The 20,858-nt window shown below is 45.1% G+C and overlaps 1 protein-coding gene across 1 annotated transcript in view; it reads right to left on the bottom strand.

Annotated features, from left to right (window-relative positions):
• Window positions 1-7,634: 7,634 nt before the first annotated feature.
• ELP3 (elongator acetyltransferase complex subunit 3) overlaps window positions 7,635-20,858 on the bottom strand; it is a 109,529-nt gene continuing 96,305 nt past the window's right edge. Inside the window, exon 15 of the mRNA XM_082637065.1 lies at window positions 7,635-8,945. Coding sequence (XP_082493191.1) covers window positions 8,869-8,945 — 77 coding nt within the window. The 3' untranslated portion in view covers window positions 7,635-8,868. The remainder of the gene's footprint in view (window positions 8,946-20,858) is intronic.

Below are 20,858 nucleotides of genomic sequence, written 5' to 3'. Positions count from 1 at the left end.
ATTTTTCATAATCCTTGATTCCTTATGTTGGTATTTGTCCATCTGAGTAAGTGGTCTCCTCTTCCAGACTTTACATGTTTCCTTTGGCAGAGGCAGGTCTTCACCGGTCAGCTCAGTTTACGTTTCTGAATGTGTGTGCTGGTAATGCTCTTGGGCAGGTAAGACTTGCTAGCAGGGTCTATTTTTGGGTGAGGCCACTGCCTGAGCTCTGAGGTGGCAGAATGGGGTTGTGCCACTGGCTGAGAACAGTTGGATAGGACTACTGGCTTGGTTCCCTGCCCAAGCAAACTTGGTTCTCTGCCTAAGCAAAGTTGTAGGATGAGCTCTCTGGTTGCCTCAGTTCTCTGATCAAGTTTACTAGATGGTCAGGATTGAGTACTCTACTCAGCAAAGGAAGGGGCTATGAATTAGCTTCCCTGTCTTGGAGGGGCAGCAGGATGGGCCCCAGGACCTGCATGGCTTAATCTTTGGGGACTTAAATCAGGTAAGACTGCACTGAATTCCCTGGCCAGTTGGGACCAAGGTTTTGCTCTGCAGACAGGGAAAGCCATGAGTGTGCTCTCCGTTCAAGTGCCTCTGTAAGTAGGACCATTGGGTGGGCCATGCAGCTTCCCATGTGCTCTGGTTAGGTTCTCTGGTAGGATGAGCAGAGGGCTGCATTTAGCAGTGGGTGGGGCTACAAATTAGCTTCCCTGCCCAGGTGCAGTGGGAGAACCAGTTCCAAGGCCGACAAGGCTCTTTGTATGTGGTCTTGACTCAACCTGACCCATGCCCCAAGTTCCCCGGCTGAACAGGGCCACTGGCTTTGCTCTACAGGTCATCAGCTCTGCCTGCCGTATCCTCTGCTCTGCTTGAGCATTGCTGGGCTATTGCAGCCTCCCAGGTGTCCCCAGTCAGGGTTTCTAGCTGGAGGGGCTGGGAGCTACACTCAGCAGTAGGCTGGGCTCTGACTCAGCTCTGCTGCCTGGGCCAGGGCAGACCAGCCTCCAGGGCTGGCAAAGCTCTTTGTTTGAGGGCCCAAATCAGGTAAGCCTGTATCCTGCCAAGTTCCCTGGCCAGACTGTGCCCATCTTGGCTCTGCAGATGAACAAAACGGCTGCAGTCGTTGGGACTACTGCTTAGACGCCACAGGTAGGACTCGGTCTGCTAAGATCTGAGTGCTGGTTGTTGCCAGCCCTTCCCCACTTCTCCATCACAATCATATTCCCGGGGGTCAAGTCCTGCAGGTACCCCTGCAATTCCTGTGGGGCATGACCAGAGTGGGGGGCTCCCAAGAAGGGACCCACAATGGGAGCTGGATATGTACCCTTGGCTCTCTTTTCCCACTGGAGGAGCCGTAGGCTCAGGGGCGACCTGTCAGTGTGATACTGCACCAGCCTGGGGATGGGGCAGTGCTGTCAGCGTGCAGCGGCTCCTCTTACCCTTCTGATGTGGTGTCTTGGTCTCTGCAGTGCAGGGCTTGCTTCAGCCTCTCTCTTGTGTTCTAGGGTTCTCTCAGTCGTGTCTTGCTCATGAATAACTGTTAGTTCTTCTTGAGGGGGAGTGAAGGCCTGTAGGAATGGACTATGTCACCGTCTTGGTGATGCCACTGTTCTGTTGTCTCTTGTCTAATATTATTGGATGAAGGCTCCACCCTGTGACCTCATTTACCCTTAGTTACCTCCAGAGAGGCCTGATCTCCAAATTCAGTCACATTGGGGGTTGAGGCTTCAATGTATACATTTTGTTGGGGGGGGACACAAACATTCAGCCCATCAGAGCAGGGCTTACTGATTTTGCCATGGAGTTGCCGTCTGGGTTGTTTCTTGAGGAACTCGATATGATTGTATGTTTAAGTCTTTCCTCTCAGGCTGGTTATTCTCTAGAAGAGCCTGTCAATTTCTGGCCTGTGGGGAAAGGTCTTGTCAGCATTCTGAAAACTGAGCTGGGGAAGACGGCGGGAAGTCTCAGTACTCACTATTTAATATGCATGCGTTCACTTCCTCATCCTGTTCTCAGTTCTGTTACCCCGACCTTCAGCTTCGTCTGGAGTTCTCTCACCCAAAGATCCTGTCTTGTTTGACTTCCTTAATTCACCTCCAGTCTGTTGGGGAGGTGGTAACAGAGCGCGAGCTGAATGGAGGGAACCCAGGGACCCAGGACCAGTAAAGGGGCTCCGTCAGTCCTGCTCCGGCTCTTCCCTTCCCCTCCAGTGTATGGTGTTGCCAGGTCCTGTGGCTTAAATTGTACTGGAACTTTCTCCACTATCCAGTCTCAACTGCCAACTGAGTTACTATTGTCCATCTGCTTTAGAGTTTCCAAAATCTTAGCACTTTCGTCTCTTCTTTTGTCCTTGTGGATTAAAAAAAAAAAAAAAAAAAGAAAGAAATCCCCTTTAGTCTGTGTGAGCTTTGGTTGGGAGCCAAACTAGATGTGTATATTCACTCCTCTATTTTAACCCGGAAGCGTCCATCCTTTTCTATGAGAGTAACTTCCAGAGTTACTTGGTTTCAGCTCTCTATTTAAATAGATTAATTACTTACTGCTGGTTCTTTTTCCGTATTATCCCTATTCCTAAGTTCCTTATTTGGATATGTCTGTTGGCTGTATTTATTCGAGTAGTTTTTCAAAGGAGAGCTCACTGGCAGTTGTGGTGAGAAGTGGCTTGAGGTTGATGGGGGTGGAGAGCAAAGAGCATCTGCAAGGCAAACATAGCTGAAAAAAAAATCCCTTTCCAACCCAATTGCCAGCCTGAAACCATTGGTTTTAGAAATTCTAGAGCCACCACTGCTCATAGGTATTAGGGTCCTTAAATCTTTACAAGTTTGCGAAAGTCAACCTGTTGCCTTTGTACTTAGCTCTTCACTTACCAGCTTTGTGGCCTTGGTTACATTATTTAACCGTTCTGAACCTTGGTTTCTCATTCATAAAATGGGGGCCAAAATTCCTACCTCGGAGGATTGTTGTGAGGGCAATACCGGGCCTGTCCGCTCAGATAATTCTTCCCTTTCTCCTTCCCTTTCCCCAGCGTTCCTTTCCCTTCCTTCAGGTTGATGTAAGTAGTCCCTTACCTACTGCCCCAGCACCCCAAGCACGCAGTGGTCCAAGACCCTAGTTTTTGCAAAGCTAGATGGAGGCAGAAGCCAGCCTCAAACCCAGGCAGCTGGATGCCACGCCGGCTCTTCCTTGGAGGGCGGGGTGGGGTGGTGGCCAAGTGCCGGGCCCCTCCCTACCTGCCCCGCTGGATAGCAGGGACTATCGTCTTCCTAGCTCACTTCCCTGGTGGCACAGTGGTTAAGAATCCACCTGCCAATGCAGGGGACACAGGTTCGAGCCCTAGGCCGGGAAGATCCCACATGCTGTGGAGCAACTAAGCCTGTGCGCCACAACTACTGAGCCCACGAGCCACAACTACTGAGCCCACGAGCCACAACTACTGAGCCCACACTAGCCACAACTACTGAAGCCCGTGCGCCTAGAGCCTGTGCTCTGCAATAAGAAAAGCCACCACAATAAGAAGCCCACACACCGCAACAAAGAGTAGCCCCCACTCGCTGCAACTAGAGAAAGCCCGCGCGCAGCAACGAAGACCCAAAGCAGCCAAAAATAAAAAAATATTAATTAAAAAAAAAGGGAGAGAGTTACAGAGAGGACATGTGAGCCCTGAAACACCATTTAAAAAAAAAAATGTTGTGAGGTTAGCTCATACCGCTAACCTCACAGACAAGATCAGCCCTGAAACAAGAGGATAACCTTCCCTGCAGGGCTTGAGCAGTTGAGGAATGTGACCTGAAGCAGTAACTTCCATCAGGGGAGGTGAGGTAAGGTAGGGTCACCTCTGACCTCAATGAAAGTACCTTCACGCTCCAGCGCCTCTCGGTGACGCACAGCTTGGCATTTTGTGTGATGGGACTTGCTCCCAACCGCAGGTGCTGCTGACTCTGCCGGGGCAAGGCCAGGCCGCAGGCAGGTCGCTCCTTCCCCACCTCCTGGAAGGTGGGTAACAGAGAAGGATGGAAGGGCTTGGGGGCGAAGAACTACAGGGAGGGACCCAGAAGCCTGTCACGGATGAGTGAGGCTCGTAGGAAAAAAACTAAAGCAAATCTTAGTGTATTGAGTCAGCGAGTGTATGCAGCCCCCATGCTTCATACACAGTTCTAGCTATTGTGACCATGAGGATATAAAGGAATGTAAGATGTGAGAAGACCCACTTAAATAAAGTGTGGGATCTGCAGACAGTGGGAAGCTAGGTAGCCATTAAAAAGGATGAAGTAGATCCGTGTGTCCTGACACGGGAAGATGCTGGTATTACTTACATTTTGTGGAATGAAAAAGGTTACAAAGCGACAGGCACTGTGTGACCATTTTACGTAAAGGTGACTGATGGCTGTGTGCGTTCGGGTGCGGGTGAGACGCGTGGAAGCACGTTCATCACGGCTTACCACTGTCTGATGGTGCGATTTCAGGTTATTTTGTACCTGTTTCATTTCAATCTGTTACATTGAGCATATATAATTTTTAGAACCAAAAAAAGCTTTTTTTTTTTTTTTTTTTTTTTTTGCGGTACGCGGGCCTCTCACTGCTGTGGCCTCTCCCGTTGCGGAGCACAGGCTCCGGACGCGCAGGCTCAGCGGCCATGGCTCACGGGCCCAGCCGCTCCGCGGCATGTGGGATCTTCCCGGACCGAGGCACGAACCCGTGTCCCCTGCATCGGCAGGCGGACTCTCAACCACTGCACCACCAGGGAAGCCCAAAGCTATTTTTATTGAAACGGAGAGAGCAGACCCTCCCTTGCTCTGCATTCTCTCGATGACGTTGTGCCCTTCCATTACCTGCACTGGGGAAAACCGGGCTGGTGACAGGACTCAGGTTACAGGTTGTTGTGAGGATGAAATAATATGAAAGCACAGCCTTGTTGCTCAATACTTGTGTCTTCTTTAAACATAAGCTGACTGAAAACATTTTTCCCCTAAAAAAGGAAACATGGGGGTGGAGTGGAGAAAGGCCGAGTCAGTGACTCGCGTTGGAATCCTAAACCCACTTAGTATTATAGCTGAGCTCAGGGCTTCTGTGCTGGGCCGCTCTGCGGGCACCTTTCACGTGGCTGTGTATGCGATCCGTGGACATTTAGGGCTGGTGCCGACTCTACTGGGCAGCGTGGTGGCCCTGGGGCTTCAGGCCCAGCCGTGATGACACCAGCCTGTGTCCTCATGTGTTAATGGGGGAAGACGAGCGTTGACCTTGAGGGCTGCATAAGGGTGGCCTAGATAGAGAAGCAGCACATGGTGGGCCTCAGATGGCAGCTCCCTCCTTGGAGGAGGAGTCCTCCAGGTGGACGGAAGGGTATTCTAGGCATGTGGAGACAGGCAGAGATAAGGCCGCACATTTGGCTGTAGAAAAGCAGCTGGTTTGCCCCTTGTTACAGGGATGTGTTTGATTATCTGTCTATGTTAAAATCAGTTTCTTTAAAAGGTCTGTAAGCTTAGTTTCTGGAGCTGCCTGCACGGAGTTCAACACAAGCGTACAGAGGGCACACACACAACTCTAAGGCACAGATGGGGCACTGCTTCTCCTCCCTGCCACGGAAGGTGGCCAGCCTCCCTCGGGGGACTCCCTAAGTGGATGTGGCTACCTGTGCACACTCATGGGAGACCGCAGTCCATGCTAATACTGGACAACTTTCCGGGAAGCCCCCAGAATGACAGTGATATTTGGAAATGCTTTTTTGCTGTTGCAGAGTCTCAGCTAGTTTCTTGTCCCTCAAAGCATGGATCTAATAATTTGTAACCCTAGACTTAAGTGAATGAAACAGAAGGAATGATCAGAGGGCGGGAGAGAAGGCCTCAGACCCCAGCAATACTATTCTTCTGACACTGGCCTCTAGCAAAAGTTAGAGATTCTAGCAAAAGATCAGATTCGACTGCCAACAGATAAGAAACTCCCATGTTAAAATGGGCCAGATACTGCACTTGTTAGATACTGGTCATAGTAGCCAGTACTTGTATTGTGTTTTACGTTCCACAGGCCCCGGTCTAAGAAACGGACACACGTGAGCTCATTTAATCCCGACAGCTACTGCACGAGGGAGAAATTGTTGTCATTTCCACTTTACAGACAGGAAACTTGCTGAGAGGCAGTTTTCTTGCTCGAGGTCACACATCTGTCGAGAAGCCACTTCACTGGAGGAACGGCATTTTACATAATGTGGTTTATGCAGCGTCTCTCAAATGGGACCCCACTGGACCTTGCGCTTACCCTGACAGATGGGCGATTCTCTCATGTTACAAATTGGAGCGGGGGTGGGGGGGGAGCGTGTAGCTGAAAAAGGGGAGGGGACTTGCCCACAGCTTCAGAGTTAACAAAGGAGCCCAGGTTTTCAGAACCTAGATCTTGAGCACTTTCATCAGTTTAAGGGTCTGTGGGTTCTCTATGAACAAAATTTTGTTTTTAATTAGATGATAATCTTAAAAAAAATCACAGCAACCCATAAAAACCTTTGGAAATGAAAACTTGCAATTCGAAAGCTGTTTTCATAGAACAGGCTTTGGCTTTTAAGTTGTATTTTCAGTATTCTTTTGTGTTAGACATTTTTTCCTTTAAAAAGGCTCCACATTCATTCCTAAGTTGGGGAAACAGCTCTACCAGGCCCTTTTACTTGGCGATAATGTATTTTTAAAGCCTCATTTTTTATTTGAATAGATTTCAGTCTGCTTTTGATAATTTAAAAACAACAATAAAACCTCTCCAGGTGATTTAACAAAAACTTGAGTCAGAAGCGGAGGTATGTGAGTGGGCCTGAGATGGTTGCTAAGGAGGCGTTCAATACAGATCAGAAATACAAGCTCTGCAGCTTTAGAGGTTTCACGCGAGGCCGACAGGATCCTGCCTGACCTTTCTTACGAGGCGGTCATTTGAGCAAGCGCAGGTATCTCTAGGAGAGCCAGGCCAGCCGGGCTGTGGAGAGGCCCGGGACAGTGCTTGGCAGTCAGGGGAGAAGCTGAAGCTTCTAGCGGCAGAAAGGCTTGGTAAAAGACATGTTCACATACCGAGGTCTGGGGAAGTCATTCTGGCTTATCCATGAGTTAACTTGAATCTGATGCTAAACAGAACAGCCTCTCTGTGGCCTATCAAACGTACACTGTACATCTGCTTTAATTATTAAAGAAAAGGGCACAGTGACTAGAAGAATGTCCACGTTAAACATAAAGATTAAATGCCTCTCTGGCTGGGAAGCCAATGCCGATAACTCCTTCCATGACAGGACTTCCTTCCCAGGTGCCAAGACCATACTGACTCGCTGTGTATGTGCTGACCTTTTTTGGTTTTTTTCCCCCAAGACTGTGCTGAAAACCACGCTTCTCTGGGGCAGTTCCTCAGTTATCTGAGAGGCTGTGCTCTGGGCTATAATCGTCAGTTTGGCTCAAAATTGAGAAGTAGCTGAATTCCTTAAATGGCACTCACAGAAAGCCTCTGCAGTGCCACAGCGAGCCCACAGGAAGTCAGTGCCATTTGCCTTGTAGCAGTTTAACAAAATGGCAAACAGGACCCAGGAAGAAACAAACAGTGCCACAGGCAGGAAACCCAAACCTGTAAACTCATGGCAAATGTCACTGCGTTTACAGGGAAAGGAAAAAAACCTTACGTGATTCTTCCTCGTATGTTGAAGATTTTATTTTTCAAACCTTTAGAAGAATCGATTCCATTTAATAAACCTTTGTAAAATGCCGCAGAAGCCAAGGGATGCAGGGTTAAGCTATGTTCTTAAGAACTGACCCTCTCCAGGCTGAGTCTCCTTAGATTACCTGGAAGTTACATAGAGGCAGATCTATAAAGATGAAACTTTGAAAAAGCCAGTCTCTTTCCTATTTTTAGATTTGGGCCTGTTTTCCACTTTTTTTGCTTTCACAAAAAAGTTTAACCCTGACCTTTCTCCATTTAAAACAAACCAAAATCCATTTAAAGAATTAAAAGGCAGGGAACAGCTCCTGTGGATGTGCCTCTTGACGTCCACAGACGTCACCCAAACCCAGACACATGCACGGCAGACTGCCTGCTCAGGACAGACCAATGGGGAAGCCAAACGCCTCTCTGGGAGAAAGTGCCGCCCACGGTGTTTTGCAATTGTCAAGAGTGTGCAAAGTACAGACGATTAAAAATGTGAAATAAATGGATGTCTGTAATGGCCCTTCATAGATGGTAGATGCCCAAATGAGAAAGGCTGGTTTCAAGCTTGAAACACAAGCCTACAATCTCGCTTCTTCTCTCCCCATCACAGTTATTCAAACCAGAATGATGTCCGTGAAAAGAAAAGCTCATTTTCTTGACCTGTGCTGGAAGGCATATGTAGTTATAGGTCAGAGATCAACGTGACAGTTTTCACATGTCCCATCCTGGCGTTTTGTCTGTACAGGATATAAATAACCTGCTGATAGAAACTGGATATAAATAACCTGCTGATAGAAACTAAGTGCCCTCCTCAGATGGTATAGCCAGTTTTTAGTTCATGAAGCGTGCAGTTCAAATGAGATGATCAGTTTGCTTTTGTCACTGTGCCTGAGTCATGGTTAGGTCACTTGCAGGCCTCATGCAGAATTTAGAAATTGGATACAGGACTTAAGTCTCGAAAACGGAAGTGACGTCTTGAGAACATGCAGGAGGGCGCGGTGCGGGGGCTCTGAGTGCCACGCTCCGTAGGCTTGGTCAGCAGACGCCCGGCCCGGACCTGAGCGCGGCTTCCAGTCTCTGTGGCTCCAGCGGGAGGGCGAGGCTACTTGTCAGGGGGTCAGGGAGGTCCATGTGCTTTGCTCAGCCTCTGTGCTGAGTGTTCAACACAGCCTGAATCTGTTTTCTGCCAGGGAGGACAGGTATCAAGGTGTGCTGGTGTGGCGGTTATTTTAGATTTTTTACCATGTACGGACCTTGCAATCTGTAGCCAATCTTTCTGTAATAATTCCTGGTGCCAACCCCTGTGAAGAAGCAGGAAAACAAAAGTCAGAAGAGTCTCTTACTAAGCATTACTTTAGCAGCCCTCAAAAGCCAGCACACGTGCCCCTCGTAGCCGTCCTCCTTTTCCCACTCTCATTCACAGACCAAAGTCCTTTCCAGATCGAATCTCATTTGATTAAGTTTGGAACTTTAAAAACATTCTGAATTCAAGTTGCATTAAAACACAGGAACTGTATTTCAGAGCCTGTGGGTTTACAATCCTGTGGGTACCGTGCAGCACGGCTTCAGGTGTAATAGGCGAATGGGAAGTGGTGGATCTAACGTGTGAGGTGTCCACACTCCAAGTGAAGCCAGACAGCGTTACGGTTTCCTGGAAGGTTGAACGAGAGGTCAGGTATGGGAAGTGGAGTCTCCACAGCCGCCGGCAGCCAGGGCGCCCAGACCAAGCGAAGTGTCAGTGCCACTCACTCATCCAGAGCAACGATTTCCACCAAACACCATCAGTGACATTAAATTAGTGCTACTTAATTTGCATTTCATTCACTTTATATATATATTTTTTGGGGGGGTATTAGTTGGTATACTTATCTTGATATACGAACAGTGTTAAGTACCAGGAGTTTATGTCAGCTTTATATTTGCATCCGTTTGAGGAACACTAGCTGATTTAAGTCAATACTAAAGGTCCGTGAAGTTTTTTTCTTTAAAAGGAATCATTATCCTAAATGGTGCCGCTATAATGAAACATGATCACATTTAAGAAGCTGAGCTCCTAGGAGGATAAAGCATGGCTTATGTGGTGTTATCTATACGAGTGGCTAAGAGACGGGCTTTTGATCATTCAAAAGATACGGATTTAAGGTCTAGACCTGTCATTTTAAGGGCTGTAGCTTTGGCCAATTACTTAATTACATTTTATCATCTATAATAACGTACCTATGTTTTAAGGATATTAAGTATTAAATGAGATAGTCCTTGATATGTGCTTAGTCCGGAGTCTGGAAAAAGCCAATTCCTCCAGAACATTGGCTGCTGTTGTTATTATTTTAGAGCTTTTCATGGTCTGGTATCTGATTATATTTCTAGCTTCAATGCTTGCTACTATTCTCCCCTGAAACACTATGCTTCAGCCCCAGTGAAGATTTAACTTTTCTAACAGCTCCCGGTGTGTCGGGCTCCACCTAGCTTCCAGGCTGGGCTCATGCCGTGCCCTCTAGCAAACTGGTCGAACCCAAGGAGGGGGGTCCTGGGAACCTCTGATCTGGAGCTGTCGGTCAGAAGCACAGTGACAACCTAGACTTGCAATTGGCATCTGAGGTGGGGTCAGTCCAGCGGGACCGACCTGTAACCTGTGGAGTCTGGTGCCACCTCCAGGGAGACAGTGTCAGAACCGAGGCAATGGTAGGCCACCCGGCTGGTGGTGCGGAGCTGAGTGACGTGTGGAAACCCCACACCTCCGGCGCGGTAGTGCTGTGGTTTCCACGTGTGTCACGTAAAGGAAGACGCTGGCGTTTCTCTTTACCGTGCTCCTCCCCACGGCGCACTGCGATTGCCGGTCGGCCTCCCCACGTGGTGGAAGCTCTGTGTATCTTGTTCGTCAGTTTGTATTCCTAGCCATCAGTATGTGCATGAAATCAGATCACTGCTAGCCCCCTCCAGTCTCGCCTAATTCTGCAGCCCAAACATCTACTATTTAGGAATAGGGTTTCCTACCGTGTTCTGTTTCCCACCTCTTTCAAAAAAATTTCAAGTATTAAGAAAATGGAACTGAAACTGATGTGATGAAGGTAACAGAACCGTGTCATGTGATAATAGGTCACTGGAGAATTTCCCTTTTAATCCAAGGGTTACTGATATTCCGTCTTGCACAATTTCAACCTTGTCTTTGTGTTCTAATCATTACTTTTGTTCAACACTGTGGCTTGGGGTAGAGCAGGGGGAAGACAAAAACATGAACAAATAATGGGTCAGGCAGCAGCTCAGACCCACTGGATCCAGGAAGACATCTCACACCCCTCAGAGGGTACAACCACTTTATTGTTTGCACTCTAAAGTTCTATACCTGTAAGCGTGTTCTATGACCTAGCAAGTATACTCCCAGAGTGAAAAGAGAAATGAATGCTTACAGCCAACAAAAGACATGTTACTCATAACAGCCAAAAGAGGAAATAACCCAAATATCTATCAATAGTAGAATGGATAAATTGTGTATTTTCACACAATGAAATATGATACTGCAACAAAAAAGAAAGAACTAGAGCTACCTGCAATGCCATGGATGAATCTCAGACCTAATTTTGCATGAAAGAAACCAGATGTAAAAGATTTCATCAACGCAAAGTTCAGACACAGGCAAAACTAATTTTACGGTGATACAAGTCAGAATACTGGTTACATTTGGAAGATGATATGGACTGAAAGAGGGAACAAGGGAGTCTTCTGGAGTGCTGAAAAATGGTATATCTTGATCTGGATTAGAAGTTACATGGGAACACACACAGGCATAACATTATTAAGTGGTATACTGAAAACGTTGTCATTTATTGCATGTACGTCCTAGCTCAATTTTAAAAAAACTCAAGAGGGGGCACATCCATTTAATAGATGTTCTATGTGTTTTGAAAGCTCAACTTGTCCAAAGAATTCAGCAAAATAAGGAAAAAGGATGAGAGGCAGGTGGTTAAGAAATCATTACTGGAGTGATCACTCTATCCCATAGATGCCTCTGAAGTCATCCAATGCAGTGCTTTCTATTTCTAGAATCCTGCATGCTAGAAACTATTTTTTCATCCTCTTTCTCTGTACTTTAAAAGTTCACATTCAAACTGAACTATGCTCTGTGACATGACAGCATTCGTCAGAGGCACAGGCACCCTGAGATTAAAATGTGCTTTTCCTCGTCACCTACACGTACAGACTACAGCATAAATCTAAGAATTTTGACCAGAGAAGTGACATGATTGACTTACATTTGAAAGAGGTCACTCTGACTGCTATTTTGAGAACAGAATGAAAGCTCCAGGAGGGCAGGGATTTTTACCTGCAGAATTGCTAGCACCCGGAGCAATGCCTGCATATATTAAGTACTCATTGAAATATCTGTTTGATGAGTGAATAAGTGACCAAGGGCAGAAACAGGGAGACCAGTTAAGAAGCTACTGCAATAATCCAGATAAGAGATGGTGGTGGCTCAAAGCAGAGTCATGGTGGTGAAGAGTAGCTGGACCCTGGAAACATTTAAAGGCAGAGTCAGAAGAATCTGTTGATGGATGTAGGGTGGGACACAAAGAGAGGGGCCCAAGATGACTCTAAGGTTTTTGGCTTGAGTACAGGAATGGTTTGGAGAAAGAATGAACTGCCAGTTAGTGAGACTGAAAGATGGTGAGAAGAGGGTGGGGGAGGAGGACATCAGGAGCTCGGCTTTGGCTGTGCTGCAGGTGAAATGGCTATTAGACATTCCAGTGGGGATGTTGAGGAATACGTGATTTTGGAAGCCTTTCTTGCTCTTAGATGGTCTCTTTTCTTGGATGCTCTTTTGGAAAGCAATTTATTTTCTTTATCTTAATTGAAGGATAGTTGATTTATAATATGAGTTTCAGGTGTACAACAGTGATTCAAAATTCTTACAGATTATATTCCATTTAAAGTTATGATAAAATACTGGCTGTACTCCTTGCTCTGTACAACATATCCTTGTAGCTTATTTTACACAGCAGTTTGTGCCTCTTTTTTTTTTTTTTTTTTGCGGTACGTGGGCCTCTCACTGTTGTGGCCTCTCCCGTTGTGGAGCACAGGCTCCGGACACGCAGGCTCAGCGGCCATGGCTCACGGGCCCAGCCGCTCTGCAGCATGTGGGATCCTCCCGGCCCGGGGCATGAACCCGTGTCCCCTGCATCAGCAGGCGGACTCTCAACCACTGCGCCACCAGGGAAGCCCTAGTTTGTGCCTCTAATCCCCTACCCCTACCTTCCCTCTCCCCACTGGTGACCACTAGTTTGTTCTCCATATCTGTGAGTCTGTTGGAAAGAAATTTCTGACTGGGGCAGTTGTCTTACGAGGGGAGTTGGCTGAGGAGGAAGCAGGTGGGTGGAGGCTGGTGGAGTGGGCAGCTGAAGGCAACCTGGGTCCTTTTTGATACTGTTGAATCAACAACTAACCAAGTCTGAAGCTGCTCTACCAAGGAAGCTGTTAGGAAATAATGTTTTCCGTTTGGTTTAAGCCATTTTGTTTTGGTACTTTTTTGTATTGTACTAATATACATAAGATAAACTTACCATTTTAACTACTGTTAAGTGTACAGTTTACAGGTATTAAGTACCTTCACACTCTTGTGCAACCATCACCATCATCCGTCTCCAGAAGTAAAACAGAAACTCTGTACCTAGTAAACAATAGCTCCCTGTTCCCTCTTCCCCCTGTCCCTGGCGACCCCCCGCTCTACTTCCTGCCTCTATGGATTTGGTTACTCTAGGTACCTCACGTAAGGGGAATCATTCCGTATTTGTCTTGTGGTGACTGGCTTATATCTTCAGGGTTCATCCATGTTGGGTTTAAACCATGTGAGTTGAGTTCTGTGTTACTTGTAACTGAAAATGTTGAAACTGACATGTGAGCTTGAGGACAGGAAGAGGTTAAACACATGAGGTCAAGTCAGCACTTAAGACCATATATCAGGGGCTTCCCTGGTGGCGCAGTGGTTGAGAGTCTGCCTGCCGATGCAGGGGACACGGGTTCATGCCCCGGTCCGGGAAGATCCCACATGCTGCGGAGCGGCTGGGCCCGTGAGCCATGGCCGCTGAGCCTGCGTGTCCGGAGCCTGCGCTCCACTACGGGAGAGGCCACAGTGGTGAGAGGCCCGTGTACCGCAAAAAAAAAAAACAAAAAAAAAAAACCCCATACATCAGGGTGGTAATTCTGACCATGCTGCTGTCCTACTGGCAAGTCCCAAGACAGAGCTCAGATTCCTCAGCCTGATTTTCACATCCCGTCTGGTTTACCTCTAGTTCCTGCCACAACTGACCTCAGTGCTTATAGTCCGGCGTTACCGAACCAGGCATAATTTCACTAATCCACTGGCTTGGCCGCTGCTCCTTCAGTGCTGCAGCCCATGCCCCAGGGCACGCCCATTCATCCTGGAACCCTCACTCGGACACCACTTTGGCCAGGAGACCGCTGCACACGCCTCCCCTCTCCACAGAGTCTGGCATTCATAACCCCCCTCTGCACGCTGGCGGCATCCTTTAGAGTTCTTCTGTCTCCGTAGTCATGCTGTGCTTTAGTTTACTTGCATGTCTAACCCCCTGCCTAGAACGTAAGCCTTTTGAAGTCAGTGACTTCTATCCTCAGGGCTTAGTACAGTGTCTGCATATAATCAACAGGCAATACATGCTTGCGGATTTACTGTACTGTATTCAGTTATCGTTATGTTGTGTATATATAAAGAAATGTGCTCCTGGGGATGTATTTTTTTAAAAAAGAAAAGAAAGAAGAACTGGCCCTGTGTTAGCTGCCAGGTAGTGGGAATGACTCAATGTAAAAGGGATGAAGGGTAGGGCTTCTTAATCTAGTTACAGATTTCCTACTTTGTTAGCTTACAGATGTAGAGGCAGCTCTCTGATTTATACTATTACCTCTAACTAATAAAAACTTCCCCTAAAATTTTCAGAAATATTTCTGGATTTTTAAAAATTTGAAGTACAGTTCATTTACAATGTTACCTTAGTTTCAAGTGTATAGCGAAGTGATTGTTATGTGTGTGTGTGTATATATATATATATATACACACACACATACAAGACATTGAATATAGTTCCTTGTGTGATATAGTAGGTCCTTGTTGGTTATCTATTTTACATATAATAGTGTATATCTGTTAGTCCCAACCTCCTAATTTATCCCTCCCTCCACTTTCCCCTTTGGTAATCATAAGTCTGTTTTCTATGTCTGTGAGTCTATTTCTGTTTTGTAAGTAAGTTCATTTGTATAATTTTTTTAGATTCCACATATAAGTGATAGCATATATTTGTCTTTCTCTTGCTTACTTAGTATGATAATCTATAGGTCCACTATGTTGCTGCAAATGGCATTATTTCACTCTTTTTTATGGCCATGTAGTATTCTATTTTGTGTGTGTGGGCATTATTTCGTTCCTTTTTTATGGCTGAGTAATATTCCACATCTTCTTTATCCATTTATCTGTTGATAGACATTTAGGTTGCTTCCATGTCTTGGCTATTGTATCTACAAATAATGCTGCAATGAACACTGAGGTGCATGTATCTTTTCGAATTAGAGTTTTCTCTAGATATATGCCCAGGAGTGGGATTGCAGGATCATATGGTAAGTCTATTTTTAGTTTTTTAAGGAGCCTCCATACTGTTCTCCATAGTGGCTGCACCAATTTACATTCCCACCAACAGTGTAGAAGGGTTCCCTTTTCTCCACACTCTCTCCAACACTGATTATTTGTAGACTTTTAAATTATGGCCATTCTGACTGGTGTGAGGTTGGCTTTTCATACTTCTAATTTTACAAAATAGATGCCATTTCCCATGGGCTTAAAACAGTCTATTACAGAGAATTTCAAATATACAAAAGTAGAGACAGTGGTATATTGAACCTCCACAGACCCACTACCCAGCTTCAAGGATTATCAATTCATCCATCAGACTTCTAATGCTTCTAGCTCTCTACCCATGTGAAGTCACAAGACAGATTTAACGTTTCCTTTTGGTTCTGCTCAGCTCAGTCACTGGAGACATGTTTAATTCCCCTCTTTCAAATAAAGATGATGGTAACCTTTACCGTCTTCTTTACCAGTTATACCAGATTGAAGATGTGCAGCTGGTCAAAGAGCTTTACTTCCCCAAACATGCCACAAGCTTCATGTGTCCACCATAAATAAATAGCTGTAGAGGTGGGAGAGAAGCTGTTCCTTACACCTAACACAGGACTCAACACCCCTGCACAACCACAAAGTGCCATGTTCTGGAGTGCCCTGATTTCCTAGGTGTGCCAGTTAAAGGAACAGCTTTACTGGGGTACAACTCAGCATTCCTCAGTCAGATTCCCACTAAGCATCCAGGCTCCTCAGGTCCTCTACTTTTGCCCTAATACAGGAGGTGGGCCCTGGAAACTACCACCACCTTGAGGAGAGGCGCTCAGGCTTTGCTGTGAGCCTTTTTGAAGGAAAAGGCGTCTCTTTCAAGCTCCTCTCCTTGTTTTCAGTAACACGCTGTAGCACTGAGATGAGAAGTCTACTTCTGGACCTTCAGGGAGGCCTTAAGTCTCTTGACCTCTAGCCAGTCTGGACTCCAACCTCTTACTTAAAGGACTAAACAAAAATATTCCCCATTTGTATTTCTCTGTGCCTCTTGTTTCTTGAAAGAAAGATTCTTCCTCTGTTTCTACACTCTGCAGAACAGGAAAGATTCTTCCTCCGTTTCTACACTCTGCAGAACAGGCTGGCAAAAGTATTAGCATTCTTAGCCAGCTTAGAAGGGAACACACCATCACCGGCGTGGGTGGAGGCCACACGCGGCAGCCTTCTCCTCCTTGGTTAGCAGGGCTCCTACAGTCCTCGTCACAGTAACTTTCCTCTTGTTAGCCAGCCAAGAAAAAGCAATTACCTTTCACAGCTGACGTCAGCCAAGCTCCTGGACTGACGTGGGCAGCTGTGTCACAGGCTCCTGCCCTTGAGGACAGACACGCAGCGGGGGCTGTACAAGTATCTGTGTTCTCTACCTGACCACCTGCGTGAGATTCTGCCCATCCCTGGGCTGGGGGTGGTGAGCAGGAGTAATCTCTGTGCAGCAGTCCTCAGGGTGCCCTAGCGGCAGAGCTGACAGTTGTCAGCGGAGCAGTAAGGACGGGGAGCAGGGGGCAGTCCACATGCTTGCTTTGTTTTATCCTCCAAGTTACTGAACCCACAACCTGAATCTACCTCTATCACGGGGGGCCTTTTTCCTACTCTTGGAGGCAGGATAAATATTTTTATCTTCACTACTTTACCAGCTATGATGATGATGAAAAGAGAGAAAGTGAAAAAGAATACCTTGGGGCTTCCCTGGTGGGATGGTGGTTAAGAATCCGCCTGCCAATGCCGGGGACATGGGTTCGAGCCTTGGTCCAGGAAGATCCCACATGCCACGGAGCAACTAAGACTGTGCAACACAACTACTGAGCCCACATGCCACAACTGCTGAAGCCCACGCACCTAGAGCCCATGCTCCGCAATACGAGAAGCCACCGCAATGAAGAGTAGCCCCTGCTCGCCGCAACTAGAGAAAGCCCGCGTGCAGCAATGAGGACCCAAAGCAGCCAAAAACAAAACAAAACATTAAAAAAAAAAAGTGGGTGGGGGCGGGGGATCACAAAACCTTAAAAAGATGAATCAAAGATGAAAATGGAAAAAAACTAGCTGTTTAGTTAAATTCTACTGATTCTATATTAGAAAGTATGCAATCTATTTTAACATAAATTTAGAGGAAGCAGGCAAAAGGAGTGAACTAGTCAATGTGGTACCTGATTTGGCTGCGAAACTCTGCTTCTCCACCTTACTGCAGCCCTTTCTTTCTAAGGGGATTAATCCAACGCCAGAGTAAAGTTTGGAAGCTGAAAATAAACACGTTTTCCCTCTAAAAGAGAAAATAAGTCAGGAGCAGGAAATGAGCCTCAACTCAACCTAGCTTGTGATTCTGACTAACTCCATCTCAAAACAAAAGAAGCAACAACTTTATAGCTGGGCAATTGTGAAGTACAAAGCTAGAGGAAGACTCTTTTCTGAGCCCTTAAATACATGCCAGGCAAGTATGCTGGATGCTCAACACACACCAACAAGACTGAGATTACTATCCTGGGAGGCACGAGAGTTTCAGAAAGGGTCATAACTGAAGGTCACATGGCTGGGAAGTAGAAGAAACATAATTCAGGGCCAGCTTGTCTCCACGGCTCGCAGAGTGTTCCCAAGGAGCCACGGTGCCTGTGTTGTGGGTGATGCCAGACCCTGCTTCCCCCGCTCTGGCTTTAAACATCTAGTTGGCTCTGATAACAGTACATTCATTTTTTTATTAAAGCACAGAAAGGACATTTGACTTGTCTTGATCACCTTACCTCCTCTATCTGTGTCTAGTTTCTCAGTGTCCTTTGTTTGATAAATCACTAGATGAAACAGACATGGTGACCTTATTTCCATTTCACTAACAGAGCTCAGTAAGAAACAATAATGACATAAAAGATTCTGATAACATAGGCAGGCAACACAAAACTGTGTTAAAAGATGTGGCTTACAAATGTGAGAACTACTGGGAAGGGGGATACTTTTAAATAACAACCTGATAAATGTGGTCACCCTTTTTAAAATGAAGAGAAATACGATGTAGAGTTTGGGGGAAAAAAAGCAACAAAGATGGAACAATGATGGAAACTAGACCCTAGAGGAGGAGACAAGTCAGGAGTATTTAAGCTTACAGAAAAGGTGACTTCAGGCTTGATTACGGCAGACTAAATGACCAGGATCAACTTTCCAGCTGAAGACAATTTAAAAATTTAGACAAAATTAAAAATGCTTCCACTAGAAAAACAAAGATATAACAGTTATTATCAGGCAGAGAATAAGGAGAAAACGTGAGCTTTGAGAAGTAGAGCCTTTTCTGCCTCAGTGGTGACGCCAACCCAGGAAGGTCGGCCAGATCCACAAAGGCCGGCCAGAGACAAGTAGGATGGGAGGAGTCACGTGGCCACCAGAGGCAGAGAACCAGCTGCCAACACCCTGAATCTCACTCCCCTTCACCAAGGGCTATGCTACAAGGGAGGTGGGGGAGCAACCATCATCTAGGTCTTGAAGTATTCCTGAAAGCAAATTCTCTCATAAAATGCTCAGCAAATAATAAAAACGAGGCACACTTAGAGATGACAACATGATAAGAAATAAGAGACTTCAAATCTGGAGTCCCTGCCATTATTTGACATAGACTGTCGAAAAGCTATGCTTACTACATACATGGAGATGGATACTGAATTTAAGAATGTTTAGAAGCAACAGGAAACTATAAAACATGATATAACAGAGTTGAAAAAGATGCCAGAAATCAGAGAACTGAAAAATAAAATAAGAACTTAGGCATCAATGGATGAGTTTAATGGTAGATTAGACTTAATCAGTAAAGTGTAAGTTAAGTCAGAAGGAACTATCAACAAGGAAGCATGGAGAAACAAAATAATGGGTGGGGGAAAGAGGGTATGAGACACAATGGATACAATGAATAGGTCTAACATATGTTTAACTGGAGTCCCAGGATGAGGGGGAAGAGAATGGGATAAAATCAGTATATGAGTCAGAGACTGAAAATTACATGGAAAAAAAAAATCAACCACCAATTAAAGAAACCCAAGGAAACCTAAGCAAGCTCAAGCAGAGGAAATGCACATCTAGAAACAATCACAGTAAAACCAGAGAAAACAAAGACGATCTAAAAATAAAGATACTAAAAAAATCATAAAAGCAGTCAGAGGATATCCTCAAAGACAGACATCTGACTTCTTAACTGCATCATTAAAAGTCAGAAGACAGTGGAAAGACAGCTTCAAGGTGCTGAAAAAAAGTAAATGCAAACCCAGAATTCTATACTCAGTGAAAACTTATTTTAAGAATAAGCAAAATAAGATATTTCATACAATCAAAATTAGAATAATTTGCTATCAGCAATTACTAAATTAGATTCTTTAGGTACAAAGAAAACAATACTTGCAAATTACCCAAATAAATACTCATCAGTAGTAAAACAGATAAACTGTGCTATATCCACATCATAGAATCCTATGTATCAATGAAAATGAATAAACTACCTTAGAGATTCAGCAAAGATTGAAGAGCAAAGAAAGTGATAAATATACCAGTAAATCTAAATGAATATGGACTGTATATAACAATAATTATGGTAGTAATAATGTCTTGTGGATTTTTGAAAAAATATATCTCACACACAGACACTTCAGAAAAGAGGACATCTAAATGGCCAACAAGCATATGAAAAGGTAGTCAACTTCATTAGTCATCAGGGAATGTAAATTAAAACTACAAAGAAACACCACTACATACACATCATACTGAACCAACTGAAATTCTTATACATTCCTGGTGGGAGTGAAAATTGGTAGCCCTTTGGAAAACCACTCTGCAGACTCTTATAGTTGAATATATGTATTCCCTGAAATCCAGCAATGCCACCCCTTGGTATATATTCCACACAAATGTGTGTTTATGGGCCTTAAGATACATGTATAAGAATATTCATAAGCCCAAACTGGAAACTACCTAAATATCCAGCAAGAGTAAGACATAAATTGTGAGATATTTGCGTTATGGAATCCAGCCTATCAATGAAAATGAATGGACATAGCCACACACAATGTGACCTAATCTCACAAACAATGTTGCACGAAAGTAGCCAGAACAATAACAAAAATATACCAAAATGATCCCACTTATCTAAAATTAAAAACAACAAAACTAAACTATTTATAAATGATTCATAATTAGGTAGTGGAATATAAAGAAACACACAGAAGAAAGTAGGGAAAAAGAGGCTACAGGGGAAGGAGGAAGGCAAGGAGAGGGGAGGGGATTACAATGGGGTGGGGTCAACAGGGATGTTGGTTATGTTCTTGACCTAAGTGGGGGCTAGTTAAACAATTCATTTTTAAACATCTAATCAACTTTGCTGTCTATCTGCTACAGTTAACTGTCAACTTTTAAAAATGAAAAAAAATAAAAATAAATAAAAATGAAAAAGAGAAGGTAAGATTAAGTTATTTCAACTACATGAATGTTTCTTTAAATGGGGAAATAAATCAGTTCTTCATGCATATGGAAAATCAAATGAAAAAACTTGGATTTAGTGATTCCAACTGGACAAAGAAAGAACATGATATTT

The sequence above is a fragment of the Mesoplodon mirus genome, assembly GCF_964341445.2.
Source record: "Mesoplodon mirus genome assembly, chromosome: 1".
Taxonomy (NCBI): domain Eukaryota; kingdom Metazoa; phylum Chordata; class Mammalia; order Artiodactyla; family Ziphiidae; genus Mesoplodon; species Mesoplodon mirus.
The sequence above is the reverse complement of the archived record's forward strand: the minus strand, read 5'-3'. Positions and strand labels throughout refer to the sequence as shown.